The following is a 16,486-nucleotide window of genomic DNA, read 5'->3' on the forward strand; positions in this document are numbered from 1 at the left end:
TTATGGGTCTGTTTAAGATGTTAATCTCTTCTTGGTTTAGTTTTGGTGGTTCCCATGCCTTTAGATATCTGTCCATTTCTTTTAGGTTTTTAAATTTAGTAGTATAATAGTTTTTAAAGTATTCCCTTATAATGTTCTGAATCTTTTTTGTTGTCTGTTGTGATGTTTCCCCTTTCATCTCTGGTTTTGTTGATTTGGAGGGGCTCTTTCTTTCTTTTGGTTCACTGGGCTAGTGGTCTGTCAATCTTGTTTATCTTTTCAAAGAACCAGCTGTTGGATTTGTTGATTCTTTGTATTGTTTTCTTTGTTTCTATTTCATTAATTTCTGCTCTGATTTTTGTTACTTCTTCTTTCTGCTGGGTTTGGGCTTCATTTGTTGTTGCTTTTCAAGTGTCTTAAGTTGCAATGTTAAGTCATTTATTTGCATTCTTTCTAATTTTTTTATATAGGTGCTTAGAGCTATAAACTTCCCTCTAAGGACTGCTTTCAACGTGTTCCAGAGGTTTTGTTGTGTGGTATTGTCCTTTTCATTTAGTTCCAGGAATACTTTTATTTCTTTCTTAATTTCTCCTTTGACCCCTTCATCATTCAGGAGTGTGTTGTTTACTCTCTCTGTGTTCATGTGGTTACTAGCGTTTCTTCCAGTGTTGATTTTAAGCTTTATTGCATTGTGATCTGATAGAATGCATGGAATTATTTCAATCTTTTTGTATTTGTTGAGGTTTGTTTTGTGCCCCAGTACTTGGTCAGTTTTGGAAAAAGTTCCATCGGGTGCAGAATAGAAAGTATATTCTTTGGTGCTTAGGTAGAATATTCAGTAGATATCTGTTAGGCCCATTTGATGTCTGGTATTGTGTAATTCAGATAGCTCTCTGTTAATTCTCTGTCCTGTTCACCTTCTAATGGAGACAGTGGGGTATTTAAGTCCCCTCCTATTAATGAGTTGGGATTAATCTGGGTCTTAAAGTCCTGTAGTACTATTCTTATGAAGTTGGGTACACCAGAACTTGGTGAACATATGTTCATAATTGTAATATCTTCTTGGTCAGTTTTTCCTTTGATCAGAATGAAGTGGCCCTCTTTATCTCTTCTGAGTAGTTTCAGTTTAAAGTCTATTTTGTCAGATGTTAGAATTGTAATGCCTGCTTTTTTCTTAGTACCATTTGCTTGGTATATTTTTTTCTATCCTTTCACCTTAAGGTAGTACCTGTCCTTGAAAGTGAGATGAGTGTCTTACAGACAACCAAAAGATGGGTTTTGTTTCTTAATCCATTCAACTAGTCTGTGTCTTTTGACTGGGAGTTTAGTCAATTGATACTTAAAGTTATTAATGAAAGATGTGTATTGATTCCTGTCATTTTTATTTCCATTCACATTCTTATTGTAGCTGTGCATTTCCACAGTTATACCTGCATTAAGTTTCTTTCTCTAACCCCTTGGGTATACTCCTTCCTTTCTTCAGCTCTTTATAGTGCTTCAAGAACTCTCTGAAGGGCTGGTTTTGTGGACATGAATTCTTTCAGCCTATTTATGTCATGGAAGATTTTTCTTTCCCCTTCGACTCTAATAGACATTTTGGCTGGGTATAGTAATCTGAGTTGGCATCTGTGGTCATTTAGAACTGGGAATACTTTGGTCCAGGCTCTTCTGGCTTTCATAGTTTGCACTGAAAAGTCAGCTGTGATCCTAACGGGTTTTCCTTTATATGTGACTTGTTGTTTTTCTTTTGCAGCTTTCAGTATTGTCTCTTTGTTCTGTACATCTAGTGTTTTTACTATGTTGTGCCGTGGAGAGTTTCTTTTCTGGTCCTTTCTATTTGGTGTTCTAGATGCTTCTTGTATTTGTATGGGTACCTCTTTCTTTAATTTTGGGAAATTTTCTCCTACAGTCCTGTTGAAGATCTGGTCCATACCACTATCCTGAGATTCTTCTCTTTCCTGTATGCCTATGATTCCTAAGTTTGGTCTTTTTATGGTATCACACGATTCTTGCATATTCCATTCTTGTGCTTTCTTAAATTTTTCATAGTCTTTGCTTGAGTGGTCCAGTTCGTCCACTTTATCTTCCAATCTTGATACTCTGTTTTCCATTTCATTCATCCTATTGGTGAGGCTTTCTCCTGTCGTTTCTAATTGTCTTACTGAGTGTTTCACTTCTTTCTTCATTTCAGCCTGAGTTTTCTTCAATATTTTAGCTCTTTTCTGAATTCATTCAGAAGTTTATCCCTATATTCTTTCAGTTCTTTGATTTCTTTGTGTGTTCTTTAAAAATCACTGACTTCTTTTATCATGTTTATATTGTTCTTTTGAGGTCCATGTCCTCTGGTATTCCTGGGGGGTTCTTGTTGTACTCCTCTAGAGGACTATTGGTACTTGGTGGGGATATATTATTTTGGTTTTTCATTTATACTTTTTTTGCAGTTTCTGATTCTTGTGTGAAACTCAAGCCTTTGTTGAGTTTAGGTCTGCTGCTTTTTGTAAACTTTATCTGCATTTATGGTTTACTTGTTGGGCATGAAAAGCTGGTTGGTTGAGGCTTTAGGTTCTCTCTTTTGATTTTATACTGGTGTGGCCAAATTGCTTTCCTCTTGCTGCTCAGGAGTTCCCACAAAGGCCCAAGTCGGATGAGGATCAGATGCTCTCAGGCTTTCTCCTAAGGTCTAGATCCCCCCAGGAAAGATGCTGGCCCCAGGCAGCTGGTGGCTGTGCCACCCAGCGATGCAAAGGGAGGTGGGGAAGGGAACAGGCCCAGAGGGTTCCTGGGGACTACAAGAAGGAATTGGGTTGGTCTGGATGCAAAGGATCAGGAAGCAGTGGGGATTCTGAGCCAAGAGGTCATTCCAGGTGTCTGGGGTGCCAAGACAAGAAATGGACCAGTACCCAGGCTAGGAGGAGAGATAGGGTGGGGGAGCTGGAAGGGTGAATAAGTCTGGGGGAGTCAAGGCTTGGTGGGCGCCACCGAACTTACCCAGGAAAGATGCTGACCCCAGGGAGCTGGTGGCTGTGCTACCCAGGGATGCAAAGGGAAGTCAAATAAAATATTTTTTAAAATTACAAAAAAAAACAGCCAGAATGCATATCATCACATGTAATAGTGATCACATGTTAGAAAAACAAGAGGACATAGGATTAATTTTCATATTTTGAAGTTTGACATGTCTAAAATATTATCATTTGAACACTTGCCCAATATGAAAACATTCCAAACTCTTTTTCATTCTGTGTCTTTAAGTCCAGTGGGTATTTAACACTACACTGGTGTGGTATTGATTTGAATAGGCCACATTCTACTGATGTGGCCACCATGTTTGGCAGGAACAACCTGTTGTAAGGGGGATGACTGTTGTGACTTGGGTGCCAGGAGGCTTCTCTGGGCCCCTGGAGCATGGCCAGACCTGGCACAAAAGGGGCCCTGCTCTTGCAGTGCCCTCCAGTAGAGGACACAGGGTGCAGCCTGGAGATCGGGCATCACAGTCCAACTGGGCTGCTCAGCAAGGGACGTGACCAGAGTGAGGCTGGGGTAGGAGCTGACTGAGGCTGAGAGGGCAGGTGTTGAAGCCAGTGCAGGCAGGAGTACCTCCTATAGGAAAAGCAGCAGGGCCTCCTGCCTGAGAACAATGAGGGAAGGGCAAGGATGGAATGAGACCATGGAGTTCCCCATTTACTCTGTGTGACTCACAGAGTCTGAGCCACGGGAGACTTAAATCCATGGCGAGTGATGAGAGTGGACCACATTTCCCTCTGAACAGCATCCTGACAGGCCACCCTGGCCTCTTCCCTTCCTTCTCCCACAGGAAACCAGGGGCAGCGTGGCTGTGCGTGTGGCTCTGGGGGAGACCCAGCTGGTCCAGGAGGTCAGGAGCTTCCTCATCGACAACGGCGTCAGCCTGGACTCTTTCAGCCAGGTGAGTCCTCACCAACTCAGTGAGCCTCTGGTTGCTCAAGCTGGTGGCCACTGCAGAGATGGGAATGACTGTTCTGGGTAGTGAGAACCTCATCTAGGGGTAAACTTCCAGGACTGGCTCCCCAGAATTGCTCCCCTATCCCATTAGACTCTGTAGCTTAGGGTGTTTCAGTGGGGGCGGGGAGGGGTATGTGTGGCTAGGATTTCACAGAGTTGTGGCTCTGGAGCTCCAGGCCCCAGTCCCTCTGAAGAGCTATTTCTGGGACATGGAAGGAGCAGGCATGTTCCCAGGAAGCATCCCCCCCACCAAGGTCCCTGCAGGCATCTCTCCCTGAGGCCACAACCAACAGGTCAGTGCTGTGGCCAGGCTGAGTTCCCGCTCCTGTTGGCTTACACATTCATCTCCTCCCTAAAGGCTGCAGCAGAGCGAAGCAAGACTGTGATCCTGGCCAAGAACCTCCCAGCAGGCACCCTGGCCACAGAGCTGCAGGAGATCTTTGGCCGCTTCGGCAGCCTGGGCCGTGTGCTGCTGCCTGAAGGTGGCATCACAGCCATAGTAGAGTTCCTGGAGCCCCTGGAGGCCCGAAAGGCCTTCAGGCACCTGGCCTATTCCAAGGTACATCTGCTGACCTCAGGTGGGATGTAGAGAAGCCTCAAGGACTGCTTAGGGGAGAGGGCGGTGAGCTGGAGTGCCCAGAATCTGGGGAGGGCCCCAAACCCACCTTCCTCCATCAGATTGCCAGTGCCACCCTGACTGCCAGCTCCTCTGAGAATTCTCCAACACACCTGCACCTCTCCCTCGCTCTGGCTCTCCTCCCCCCACCCCCGACTAGAATCATCCTGTCACCCTTGCTGTCCTGTGCCACCATGAGCTGGATGTCAGTTCTCTACTTGGGGTGGCCTTCTGATTCTTGGTTAAAGAAAATAGCAGGTGCAAGCTTCCTGGGGTGCTGTGATGAATGACCGTCAGCTGGATGGCGTGAAGCAGTAGAGTCCATTCTCCACACTTAGCCAGAATCCCACCGAGCGGTGGGCTTGCTCCCTCTGCAGGCCGTGGGGCAGTCTGTCCCCTACTCTTTCTTCTGGTAGTCCTGTGTCCCTTGGCTTGGTGTCCCTTCAGTCTGCCTGTCTTCATCTGGCTGCCTCTTCTTGGGTCAAGCCTCCCTCTGTACTTCTGTTCCAAGGACACTTATTGGACTTATGGCCACCCAGATAAAACCTAGCAGTCTAATCTCATGATCTGCAGCTTAGTGGTTTTTATCAATAAGGTCACAATCACTGGTTCTGGGGTTCAAGATCATGACTGGGAGCCACTATTCAGCCAAGTCCAAGGAAGTTCTCTTTTTGGTGCTTTTATGACACACAGACCTCAGTATCCCCGTGGTGCTTAGGAGCAGGTGTTCACATCCCCATGGTGCAGGCTGCCCATCCTTGGCTGCTCTGACCCATGACTGCCCCAAGCCCAGTACTCTGTGCCCTTTGTGCCCTCAGAAATCAGTCTGCCTGACCTGAAAGCATGTGCGTCTAGAATGCCTCAGGACTGAGAAGTAGCACCCCTAAAAAGCAAGCACTCCTTCCTTTCTTCCACCACTTCTAGAAGATACGCTTGTTATCCAAAACTTCTCACAGCATGAGGTCAAAGGCCTTGATGAAGCAAGGCCTCTTCATAGGGCATACTGCATCCTTGTTTCACATGTGGTCGCCAGGTGGCCCAGAGTTGCACAGAGAAGAGGCAGTATCTCCAGTGACTCTACCTGCCATGCCCTCAAGCATTTTTCATAAACATAATTCCCTTGCCAGGCTTTCATATCATGTGACATTTTAAGATTCAGAAAGAGCCCACGGACAGATCTCCCGCCTGTTCCCTGGCCGTAGTCGCCTTCTGAGGAGTCCGCAGGGTAGTTTCCACTAGTTGTTCCTAACCACATCCATGCCTCATTTAGCCTTTTGTGAAAGACTATACACATGTGCATGTGTGTTGCCTCAGTGTTCGTATGTGATAAGAGTATGCACTGGTCATCCCGATGGCCACGCTGCCCCTCCAGACAGGAGTACACTTCACCAATGATTCTGCCACCCCATTCCACTGTCCCTGTCACACTCTGATGAAAACACAGGGGATCCACTTCCTGTCCTATGGCGACAGGCCTCTGTTCCTCACAGTCTGAATGGCTGCACCAGGGCCTGTGGGTTATTCCAGATGTCCAGCTGCATGAGGGACGTTGAGCCTGGCTCTTCGTCTTGGCTCCATCTCCCCTGACCTCCAGGCTCTTCTGCCAGTGGCATTGAGCCTCTCTCCAGCCCAGTCCTTGATGGGGACCCAGAGTGTTGGCGCCTCTGTCTCTGCAGTTCCACCATGTCCCCCTGTACCTGGAGTGGGCTCCTATTGGTGTTTTCAGCACAGCCCCGAAGAAGAAGGAGCCTGCAGAACCTGCTGAAAAGGAGGAGGTGGAGCCAGAGACCGGTAAGAGCAGAGTCTGGGACCACCAGGCCTGGGCAGCCAGCAGCAGTGAGGGGAGGGGTTGGGTGTCTGGACCTCATCAGGCCACTGACCTAACATGCTTTGTTCATCCTGCAGACCACTAGTGAGGCTTTGAGAACTGTGGAGGTCGGGATTTCCCTGTCAGTACAATAGTAACCGTTCCTTCCACAATAGACATGAATATTCCATTGATGAAAATAAGGATTTTGTAAAAAGAGATAATTAGTCCTTCATTCCATCCCTGTTCTTTCATGTTGTGGGTTGCTGTTTTGTGCGGGAGGGTTTTTTGTTTGCTTTTTGAGTCCGGGTCTCATGTAGCTCAGGATAGTCTTGAACTTTCTGTGTAGCTGAAGATGACCTTGAGCTTCTGACCCTCTGCCTCCTGAGTGCACATGCCTGCCTGTGGAAGTCAACTGACAACTTGCAGTAGTTGGTTCTCACCTTCCACCATGTGGAGTCCAGGGACTGAACTCAGATCAGGCTTGGCAGCGAGTGCATTTACCCACTGAGCCATCTCATTGGCCCTTCTATTGTATGTTAAACTATTGTATATTAAAATATGCATATTTACATATACATATATATTACTTAAAAAATATTGCACCAAGAAAAGTCAAGGTAGAAGAGCAAGATTGCCAGTGTAAGGATTAGATCCAGATCCCCTTCTCAGTTAAATTGAATGGGTGTCACCAAACAGTTGCCAGCTGTGTCAGCTGTGTCTGTGTGGCTCTTGAGGACCAGCTCAGTTGATAGTGGGCATGGTGAACCTGCTAGTCCAGAACCCTTGTTCCAGCAGAAAGTCTCTGATCTTTGAGACTCCTGAAGTGTTTGTGGTTGCTGGGCAGACCCTCCAGACCCCTCATTAACACCTGTCTGTCAGTGTTGCTGTCTGGTAGACTAGGGTACTCTCAAACCTGCTTAGCATCCCATTGAAATAATTCTCTTTGTGTGGTCCTGGGTTTGTTTGCTTTATTAGGGTGCTGGGGTGGAACCTAGAGCATTGTAGATGTGTTACAGGTGTTAAACCACTGAGCCTCCCGCATTCTCCTCGAATTTGTTCTCACCTCAGCCCCCAGCTGCCTTTCCTCTCAGTTCATTGCTGCCTTTAACTTTGCTAATACTTTTTGACCCAAAGCAAGTGCTCCTTTCAAACATGAAGACTGGCTGGGGTTGGGGTCCCTGACAGCACCAGGAGGCCTCTTCTACTATGGGCAGCAGCAGGGAGCTGTGAGGCACTGGGCCTTCCAAGGTGACCCCTGTGTGGTGTGTTCACCATATCCTCGTGTTTCTCCCTTTAGAATCATCTGTTATCCCCTGACACTTTCACCATTTGTATTTATTCTTTGTTTCACCTTTTTCCTTTCTATCTTGGCAAGACTGTGAGCCCTGTGAGGCAGGGGCCAGGCTGTCTGTACCCCACGCATCTCTAGGTATGGGGCAAGGCAGCTCCATAGACTAGAGGAGTCCAGTGAAGTGAGGGACTGGGAAGACTGAAGCTCCATCCCTCTGTACAGGAGGGCTGGGTAATGCTGCTCTCTGTCCTAACCCTTCAAGCATGAAGTTTAAAGGTGGTTTCAGGGTTGCCTTGCTTTCTGCCTACAGGTGCCCAAAGCCTTTGTATCCTCAACCACAAGGCTCTGTACTCCGGGGGCATGTGAGTGTTTCCCAGTGCATGGGCAGCCTTCTGCTCTGCATCTATAAAATGACTGCAGGAGCCCCCAAAGCCTTTGCCAGAACTTGGAGTCAGATGGCATCACCTTGAGTTCTCTTGTAGCTGTCCAGAGCTGTGTGCCTGCCACTGTACAAGCTGACCAGGCCACATCCAACATGGAGCCTGATTCCAGAGTTCCTGGCTGTGGGGGGGGAGGGGGGCAGCTGAAATGGACCAAGTAGTGTCAGTGGTGGTCCTGGGATAGGTGTGCTCTGGTACTCAGGGAGATGTCCCAGTACCGGCATCCAGAGTCTAGAGGCTGGAGTCGGTCCTCCCTGTCATCCTGTCCTCACCAGGCCCTGACCTGGGAAGGGCTGGTTACCAGGCCCACTGCCTGTGACCTGCACCAGGGAAGCCTTAAGAGCTGGGAGGAGGGCCCAGCTTCCCTCCCCACACACAAACTTCCCAAGTTTGGGCTAGGAAGTGGTCCTTGTCTGCACCCCTGCCCAGCCCAGCTGTGTCCACAGTGTCTACATCACCCTCACTGCCACTTGTCAAACCTGTTCTGGCCTCCTGTGGCTCTTTTATTCCTTTTTACTACATAGTCCCCTCTGTCCCTGTTCTTCAGTCCTCCCCACCAGCCCTCCTCACCTTGCTCTCAGGAACTCCCAACTCTCCCAGTCCCTGTAGGATGAGACTAGGGACCCAGACTGGGATTTTCCCAGGCCAGGAAGGATAGAAGGAGAGCAGAGGGTGGCAGCCCCTGCTTCTCTGCAAGGCTCTTCTGGTCCCTGCATGGATCCTGGGGGAGAGGGGGCAGCATGTTTTATCTCCTCCACAACCAAGACCCTCATCTCCAGATAAAGGGCTCTGAGCTAGGGGGAGGTCCCACAAAGCTGCATGCTGCTGCTAACAGGCTCTGCTGTGGGCCTGTAGTGGGATGGGGCGGGGGAATTCTGCAGCCTGATGATGATAATGCCCCTGTGGCACGTGAGACTGCCTGTCCCTGTACCAACCAAGACACTTCTTCTAGCCCCCGCAGCCCACCTTGTTTCTGGATCCTTGGCCCAGCCTGGCTGCAGCCTTGACCAGCCTGGCTGCTGTTCTGTTCCTCCCCCATCTGCTTCCTGGGGGTTTGGCTGGCATCCATTTGGGTTTCACAGCACCTAGTTTTTCTTTCCCAACTTTCCACTTGGGGCTGGGGTAGAAGTGCTTTTTAAAAATATTTTATTATTTTTATGTGTACGAGTGTTTTGACTGCATGTATATAAGTATACCACGTGCATGCAGTGCCCACGCAGATGCCAGAAGAGGGCATTGGTTCCCCTGGAACTGGAATTATAGACAGCTCCCTTATGGGTGCGGGGAATCAAACCCAACCCCTGGAAGAACAGCAAGTGTTCTTAACCACTGAGTTCTCTCTCAAGCCCCAGAATTGCTTTTTAAAACAGACCTCTGGCCGCATCACCTGATGCTTGGCCACCTCCAGCCCTCCCTGTGGGTGCAAGCCACAGCAGGGCCTGGCCTGGCCTGGTGGCCAGGGAGGGTATAAGATGGCTGTCAGGGATGTGGTCCCCTGGAGGTGTGTGACCTTCTCAGCACCTGGGTCAGAGCAGATTCAGCACCTCTGTCTTTATGCTGTCTTTTCACACAGAGTCGGGACCCCCAGGTTTTTCCTCCACGGTCCCAGCAGGCTTGCCAGCCTCTGTACAGTGTACAAGAAGGGTGAGGGTGACGATGAGGAAGCTGCCATGGTTGGGTGCTTCAGGCAGGCCCAGGGGCCGTTCTCAAGGCGTCTGAGGTAGCATCTTTATTGTTCCCGATTGTAGCTGGGGAGGGAAGTACAAAGAGGCTTGTGAAATGTCAACCTGTGGAGAGGTTCAGAAGTGACTCAGAGCCATCAGCCTCTGGGTCTCAGCCCGTGACCTCACAACTCCAGAACACAGCATGGTCGCTGGGCCTCTGTATTCCAGGCATAGGCCGAGTATGACAGACTCATTTCCACAAGTGTTTTTGGTATGTCTTCTCCAAGCCTGGGGCTGGGAGTGTAGGGATCACCCAGTCCGGGCCAGCGTTTTCTTCATGAGTACCCCTTGTATTGGGGAACACACAGATACAAACCAGTCCGGAAGGTGATTTGACGTTGGGAGGGAGATGGAGAATAGCTGAGCCCAGGGTGGAGCCCACTGGAAGTACAGTGGGGCAAGAATTGCCCTCACAGGGAGCATGTGTGTCCTGGGACCTGATGGCATGGGTTTGGCAGGCCTGGCAATCAACAAAGAGGCCAGTATAGTTGGTGTAGAGCAGGCCAGAGGGCAAGGCCAGGGATGAGGTTGGGAGAAGCTGGCTAGCTAGGGAGGGGCCAGTCCCAAGGCAGGACCAGCAGTGCAGCCACTTGGTCAGCTGTCCAAATGACCAGTGATGATATCCAGGCATACAGATGAAGCCATGGCCACCTGTGCTATAGAACAGCCTGGTGCTGGGTATAGAAGTGTACACACGCACCTGTGTACCATATGGTTCTGTTAAATACCTTAGTGCAGGTGAGGCTACTGAGAAAAGGCCTGGAGTCGCTGGCCACAACTAGTGTGTGGCAGAGCCAGGGCAGCCGTCACATGTATCATGGTTCACCTGAAGTCTCCCCCACCCACTTCCAGGCCCCCTTTCCCAGATCTCTGAAGATTGATGTGTGGCTGGCTGGCTCTCCCAGGACCCAGGGGCCTGGGATGAGTGTAGGGAGGCTGGCAGCCCATGCCCAGGCTGTGACTGAAACGCAGCCTTCATTTCCAGCTGGGTATTGTTTCTGATGTGGTGGAAGAGTGTTGGTTGACTCAGTAGAAGTTGGAGGCAAGTACTGGCCAGGCTAGCTGATACCCCAGAAATAGGTGCCAGTCATTCTCTAGGTCCACACCTTCTGAGGCTGGACCTGGGAGCAGTTGACCTTCTAGAGAGGAACCTGCCCATTCCAGAGTACTGAATACAACCTCTGCTCAGCCCAGCTTTGCTTCTAAAGTTGCAAGTCACCTCCCTGTGGTCGTGCCAAAGGCTGGCAGTGCCCCGGATGTTGCTGAGAGCTGGCTGAATTTCAGACCAGGGACAGGAGGAGGAGGTAGGGTGAGCAGTCTTCCAGAAGTTTTCACAGGCTAGGGTGCAGAACAAGAGGCCCAGGGTGTGAGCAGGAGGCCCAGGGAGCTGCTCCCTTTGCTAACCCCAGCCTAGGATGAAAGTCAAATGCTATGGACTTCAGGTGTCAAGCTGATAAACTGGTTTTTCAAAAATGATCTGGACTTTGCACTTCTCTTGAAAATTTTGAACCTCCAGCTACCCTGAGGCGACCTCCCCAAGTGACAGCCATTGGCCAGTGCCAAGAAGGGACCACTCACCAGGCCATGTACCATCTCTGTCACTGTCTTCCCTACAGTTCTCTTTTCTGTAAAAATGTCTTTTAGTCTCTCATGAACCCCTCACACCAACCTAGGGATGCCCGAGATTTAGGGTTCAGTTGCACAAGCTTCCAGAATATTCTTTAGGTACCCATTGCCTCACTGAAGGACACGTGTCTGTTTCTAGGCTGGTGAGGAGCCTCTGTAGTATTTGTTTTCTCCTAGGGCTCCCAGCTGGGTACTGGGCTCAGAGGGACTGAGAAACAAGCTGTGTGGCTCACCGGTGTCAGAATCTGCATTATTTTCAGAAGGCATAAAAGGGTGGCTTTGTGCCATAGCAGTTGACACTGAGTCAGAATTTAGCCTTTGGCTTTGGGAAGGACCTGAGAGAGAGCTGTCCTTGGGGATCCTGTGTGAAAGTGGACAGGCCTGAACACTGGGAAGTCCCTTCAGAGGCAGGAGAGTGAAGATGGGGCAGTTATCTCTTCTCAGTCACCTGAAGGGTGTCACTGTCCCTTGGGAAGCACTTCACATGGCTGTGCTACTGGCCCTGACAGGCCCTGCCCAGTCTGTCCCCTCCTGGCCTACAGCTGCCCTTCTTGGAAGTGCTGCTTCAGTGCGGAATGGCCACAGGCACTTAGGAGGACCCCTCTCTGCTTTTCTTTGCCATCGCCTCTTCCTGTGTGTCTGTATCTGACGTGTTTGCTCAGCAGGATAGAACTACGCTGTACATGTAATTTGTTTTCATTAGGTTTGTTTCGTGGCACAGTTGTATATATGTAATTTGCATATATCATTTTTAGTGACTATATTATTCCAGTCCCTTTAGTCCTATAACTTTCCTGATGTCCAGCTTGTGTCTAGTGCTTTCTCCAGTTCTTTGTTATGCCATGATATGACTAGATTTAATGCATCCTGTCCAGGTGAATCTCGCTGTTCCGCATATCTAGGGGATTTGGGTTGAATCCTTCAGGTCCAAGGTTCAGGTTCAAGGCCTGGTCCTGTTCGGCACTCATAGTTTTGGTCTGTGCTTCATAGTCACTCCCTTTCAAACTGGGCCAATGGCAGTTCCTGTCTTTCTGCCTGTCTCAAGTTCTTGTTCTTGTTCTCACTCCCCTCTCTCCCCCTCTCCCTCCCCCTCTCTCTCCTTCTCTCTCTCAACCTAGCACAGTTCTTCCCGACAGTTCCTCCAGAAGCAGGAGCCTTTAGTCTAGCAGGTTCTGTGCTTTAGGCCCTGAGAGACTGCTGAGCATTGACATGTAATGGGCTTGTTTGTTGTTGGAACCAGTACTAGACGGTGAGACTCCAGAAAATAAAAAGGCTGTGATGGAAAAAGCAGAGGATTCCTCGGCCAAGATGGAGGAGGAAGAGGAGGAGGAAGAGGAGAGCCTCCCAGGAAGCACTCTCTTTATTAAGAACCTCAACTTCAGCACCTCAGAGGAGACGCTGAAAGAAGTGAGTGGGATTTGGAAATGGAAGGAGGGTTGCTGATGGAGGGGGGATGTGGAGTGGAGGAGAGGTGCTGATGGAGGGGGGATGTGGAGTGGAGGAGAGGTGCTGACGGAGGAGGGATGTGGAGTGGAGGAGAGGTGCTGACAGAGGAGGGATGTGGAGTGGAGGAGAGGTGCTGATGGAGGAGGGATGTGGAGTGGAGGAGAGGTGCTGATGGAGGAGGGACCCCTTGCCCACCTCAGGGGCAAGTCCATGTCCTAAGGAAGTGATGTGTGTGGATGGTCTGTAGAGGCCGCTACTGACAGGCACGGTGATGCTCTTTTTCAGGTGTTTTCCAGAGTGGGAGCAGTGAGGAGCTGCTCCATCTCCAAGAAGAAGAACAAAGCAGGTATTTAGCCCTTGTGAATCTCAGCACAGAATGCTTTCAGAAGTTGCTGTGTGAGGGTGGGAGATAGAAGACCATCCTCCACAATGCATCTTGAAGTCCCTTTGGTTTCCAAGAGCTATCTACTTCCGGTCTAGTCTCTGGGCTGCTTTAGGCCTCCTGCTTCAGCAGATCCAGCCATGCACATGGGGTTATCTCATTCCAGAACCTTCTCAGAGAGGAAGGTAGCTTTGGAGCAGCTCCATGGGGACAACCCTCAGGAGCAGAAACCTCCACTTACCTTCACATCTGTGTTCTGGAACTTTGCCTGGCATACCAAGGAATGACTGGCTTTGGGCTTTCCCTCCCCTTTTCCTAGGGTTGTAACTCAGATGTAGAAGTTCTAGAACATTTCACTGAGCCATTAACCCTGTACTGCCCTTGCCAATGGGTACATAGGCCCTGTGGAAATTACCCTCCCCTCTCCATTTGCCCCAGGTCTTATCCTGAGTCTCCTGGCCCCCCTGGCTGAGGTCACCCTGACCTCCTGCAGGGATGGACAGGACCAAGCCTCTGCCCTCTCATATCATGTGGTCCCCAACCCTTTGGTTAGATAGGATTGGTGGGGATGCCATACTGTGTATAGTGTGCTGGATGAGTCACAATGTCTGCTGCTCAGTGTCCCTCAGGCAGGTCCCTGTCTTCAGCCTCCCAGTGCTGGGAAATACAGCCATGATACCTAGCCTGCCCCCTAGATTGTAAAGGACCCCAGCTGGACTGGAGTGGGGTGAGCTGATGACTTCATTTTGACTTGATTACCACAGTCAAGGGTATATCTCCAGTAAACTCCCGTTCTGAGAGATGTGTGTTTCTCCCTGAGTGTGTAGGGAACCCTATGTTGTCCTGACACCCCTGTTCTTCAGGAATGTCAAACCAGGTTGGGATACCAGGACTCACACCTATGGCTGTAACCCAGACATGGTGGGTCAGGAAGCACAAATTGATAGAATATTCATGAGAACTCTTGCTGTCTAAACTGTTCGCTGCCTAGAATTATGTAAGGACAAAAAAGACCCACTAACCTGGTCTCCCTTCCTGTCTGGACTTTGTTTCTGAGATCCAGGAAGCGGTGTGGTCGATGGTCAGATCACATAGAGAAGTCTTCGTGTGCTCACTATCCGCCTTCTGCCTTAGGCATAGCAGCATCTTCTCCACATCACAGCCGTAGTCATCTGTTAGTACAGGCTCTTTCCCAAAGGCAGAATTCTGTTATGAAGTTAATTATCATGCCAGTCATCTGCTAATTAATAGCTAACCAGGCCTCCAGTGGCAGCCCTGTGACCCCATTGGCAGAGTGGTCAGGATACCCCATCATAAATGCCTGGTACCAGGAGCAGAGGTCTCTTTAGAGGGGTGTGAAAGGGAAGAGAAAGAAAAGTGGGGTTCCAGCCATGGAACCCTCACAAGTGCTCCTGGGGTGTTAATTCCGTACCCACCCACCCACCTGCCCCTTCTCTTTGTCAGGCACGCTGCTCTCCATGGGGTTTGGGTTTGTGGAATACAAGAAGCCCGAGCAGGCCCAGAAAGCCCTCAAGCAGCTCCAGGTAAGCTGGGGTCCTAGGCCATCACTGAGGCCACTGCTCAGGGTAAACAGAGCCTTTTTCACCCCTCTGTGGTTACTCTGATTCACTCTACACATACTTTGATTGTGGGGACTAGTCTGTGCTAGGCATTGTGCTAGGCCTGGGGTAGACACGCTCTTTATTTTAGGTGGGAAAGACAGGCAGTGCACCCCTGAAAAAATACGAGAGAACAGATCAGGGTAAGGGCTCAAGTAAAAATAGTGCCCAAGGGGGTACTTCAGAATACAGGATCAGAAGACTCCTTAAGGAAGTGATAGTTGAGCTGATACCTATAGATGCAAAGAAGTCTTTTGCCCAGAGATCTGGAGGAGGGCAGGCTAGGAGGGAACACCTGTGCAAAAGGGCCTTTGGTAGTAACTTTGAGGTGGGAATGAACTTTGTGTTTGAGCAGCAAAACAAGGTCAGTATGGCGGGGGTGGGGTATAGAGTGGGCATCTGGATACAAGGTATAGGGGTCGGGGGCCAGATCTTAGAGGTGATAAAGGACTAGCATTGGACAGGAAGGCAGTGGGAGGCTTGAGGCTCTGATGGGAGTCCTAGGACAGTTTCCTGAGCTGCCTTACCAAGAGTGGGTAGTCCACAGGTGACTGGGAAAAACCCTTGAGCCACCCAGACTAGACAGCTCTGTGACTTGGGCCAGGGCATGAGCAGTGAAGGTATGTGGAGGGGCTGAGAAGTATTTAGACAGACACAGCATCCTACTGAGTCAGAGACGAGAGAGATGTCCTTCCACAGGCTCTACATTCCAGAAGCAGATTGGGACCCTCACCAGTGAGAGGGTTGCAGAGAGCCAGGCAGCCTGGGGCTTGTAGCAGTCCCAGAGAGAGCTGGACTTTCACTCAGGAAGACAGCTACATCCTTGGCCATGCAAGGCAGAGATAGGGGGTTTTTTGTTTTGCCTTTTCAGTAGAAACCCCACTTTGTTCCTGGACCCCAGATATTCAAAGTTCAGCTCTGCAAATAGTGACCCATGTTTTCACTTTTGTTTTTCAAGAGTCAGTAGACTGGCATTTACATGTGGTATACTTTGTACCATGTGCTGTGATGCACATGTGTGCACATTGTTGCCAAGAATCTTATATCCAGAGCCCCACATACTGTATTTTCTGGAGAACTAAGGGATTTCCAGGGATCATTTTGCTAATACACCAGCGTCCAGGGACTCCAATTAGAACCCAGCTTATGTGCAGCTCCAAATAGTTTAGAACTTCACACAAAGAGCCTCTGAACTATAGTGAACTGTCTGCAAGCTAGGCTTTCATATTTGTCTCCCTGAAACCACCTCTAACGGTGGAAACTGTTCCTTAATTGGTCGGGAGGTCAGGAGAACACTGGGAGGCTCAGTCTCTGTGGCCAGTGGCTGCTGCCTGGCTTGAGGGGCCCCTTCTATAAAAGCCATCTCTGTCCTCAGTTCCCACCAGCCCCCTCTGCCTGGGACAGGCTGACTCACCTTCAGGCCATAGCTGGGTGCTGGGGAAGGGCAAGTGTGAAGAAGTGACAAGCTGGGTCATCTTGTCTCGTAGGGTCACGTTGTGGACGGTCACAAGCTGGAAGTGCGGATCTCGGAACGGGCCACTAAGTGAGTCTTGAATGAATGGCAATGCTCTC

At 49.7% G+C, this 16,486-nt stretch overlaps 1 protein-coding gene across 4 annotated transcripts in view; it reads left to right on the forward strand.

Annotated features, from left to right (window-relative positions):
• The window catches only part of Rbm19 (RNA binding motif protein 19), a 115,734-nt gene that overhangs the window by 23,310 nt on the left and 75,938 nt on the right, over positions 1 to 16,486 (forward strand). For all 4 annotated transcript variants that reach the window (XM_008847469.3, XM_008847468.3, XM_029570559.1 and 1 more), the window contains exons 14-20: positions 3,794 to 3,904; positions 4,319 to 4,519; positions 6,253 to 6,367; positions 12,708 to 12,874; positions 13,199 to 13,259; positions 14,760 to 14,839; positions 16,402 to 16,457. In XM_008847469.3, coding sequence (XP_008845691.1) covers positions 3,794 to 3,904; positions 4,319 to 4,519; positions 6,253 to 6,367; positions 12,708 to 12,874; positions 13,199 to 13,259; positions 14,760 to 14,839; positions 16,402 to 16,457 — 791 coding nt within the window. The remainder of the gene's footprint in view (positions 1 to 3,793; positions 3,905 to 4,318; positions 4,520 to 6,252; positions 6,368 to 12,707; positions 12,875 to 13,198; positions 13,260 to 14,759; positions 14,840 to 16,401; positions 16,458 to 16,486) is intronic.

The sequence above is a fragment of the Nannospalax galili genome, unplaced genomic scaffold (assembly GCF_000622305.1).
Source record: "Nannospalax galili isolate Female #2095 unplaced genomic scaffold, S.galili_v1.0 scaffold120, whole genome shotgun sequence".
Lineage (NCBI taxonomy): Eukaryota > Metazoa > Chordata > Mammalia > Rodentia > Spalacidae > Nannospalax > Nannospalax galili.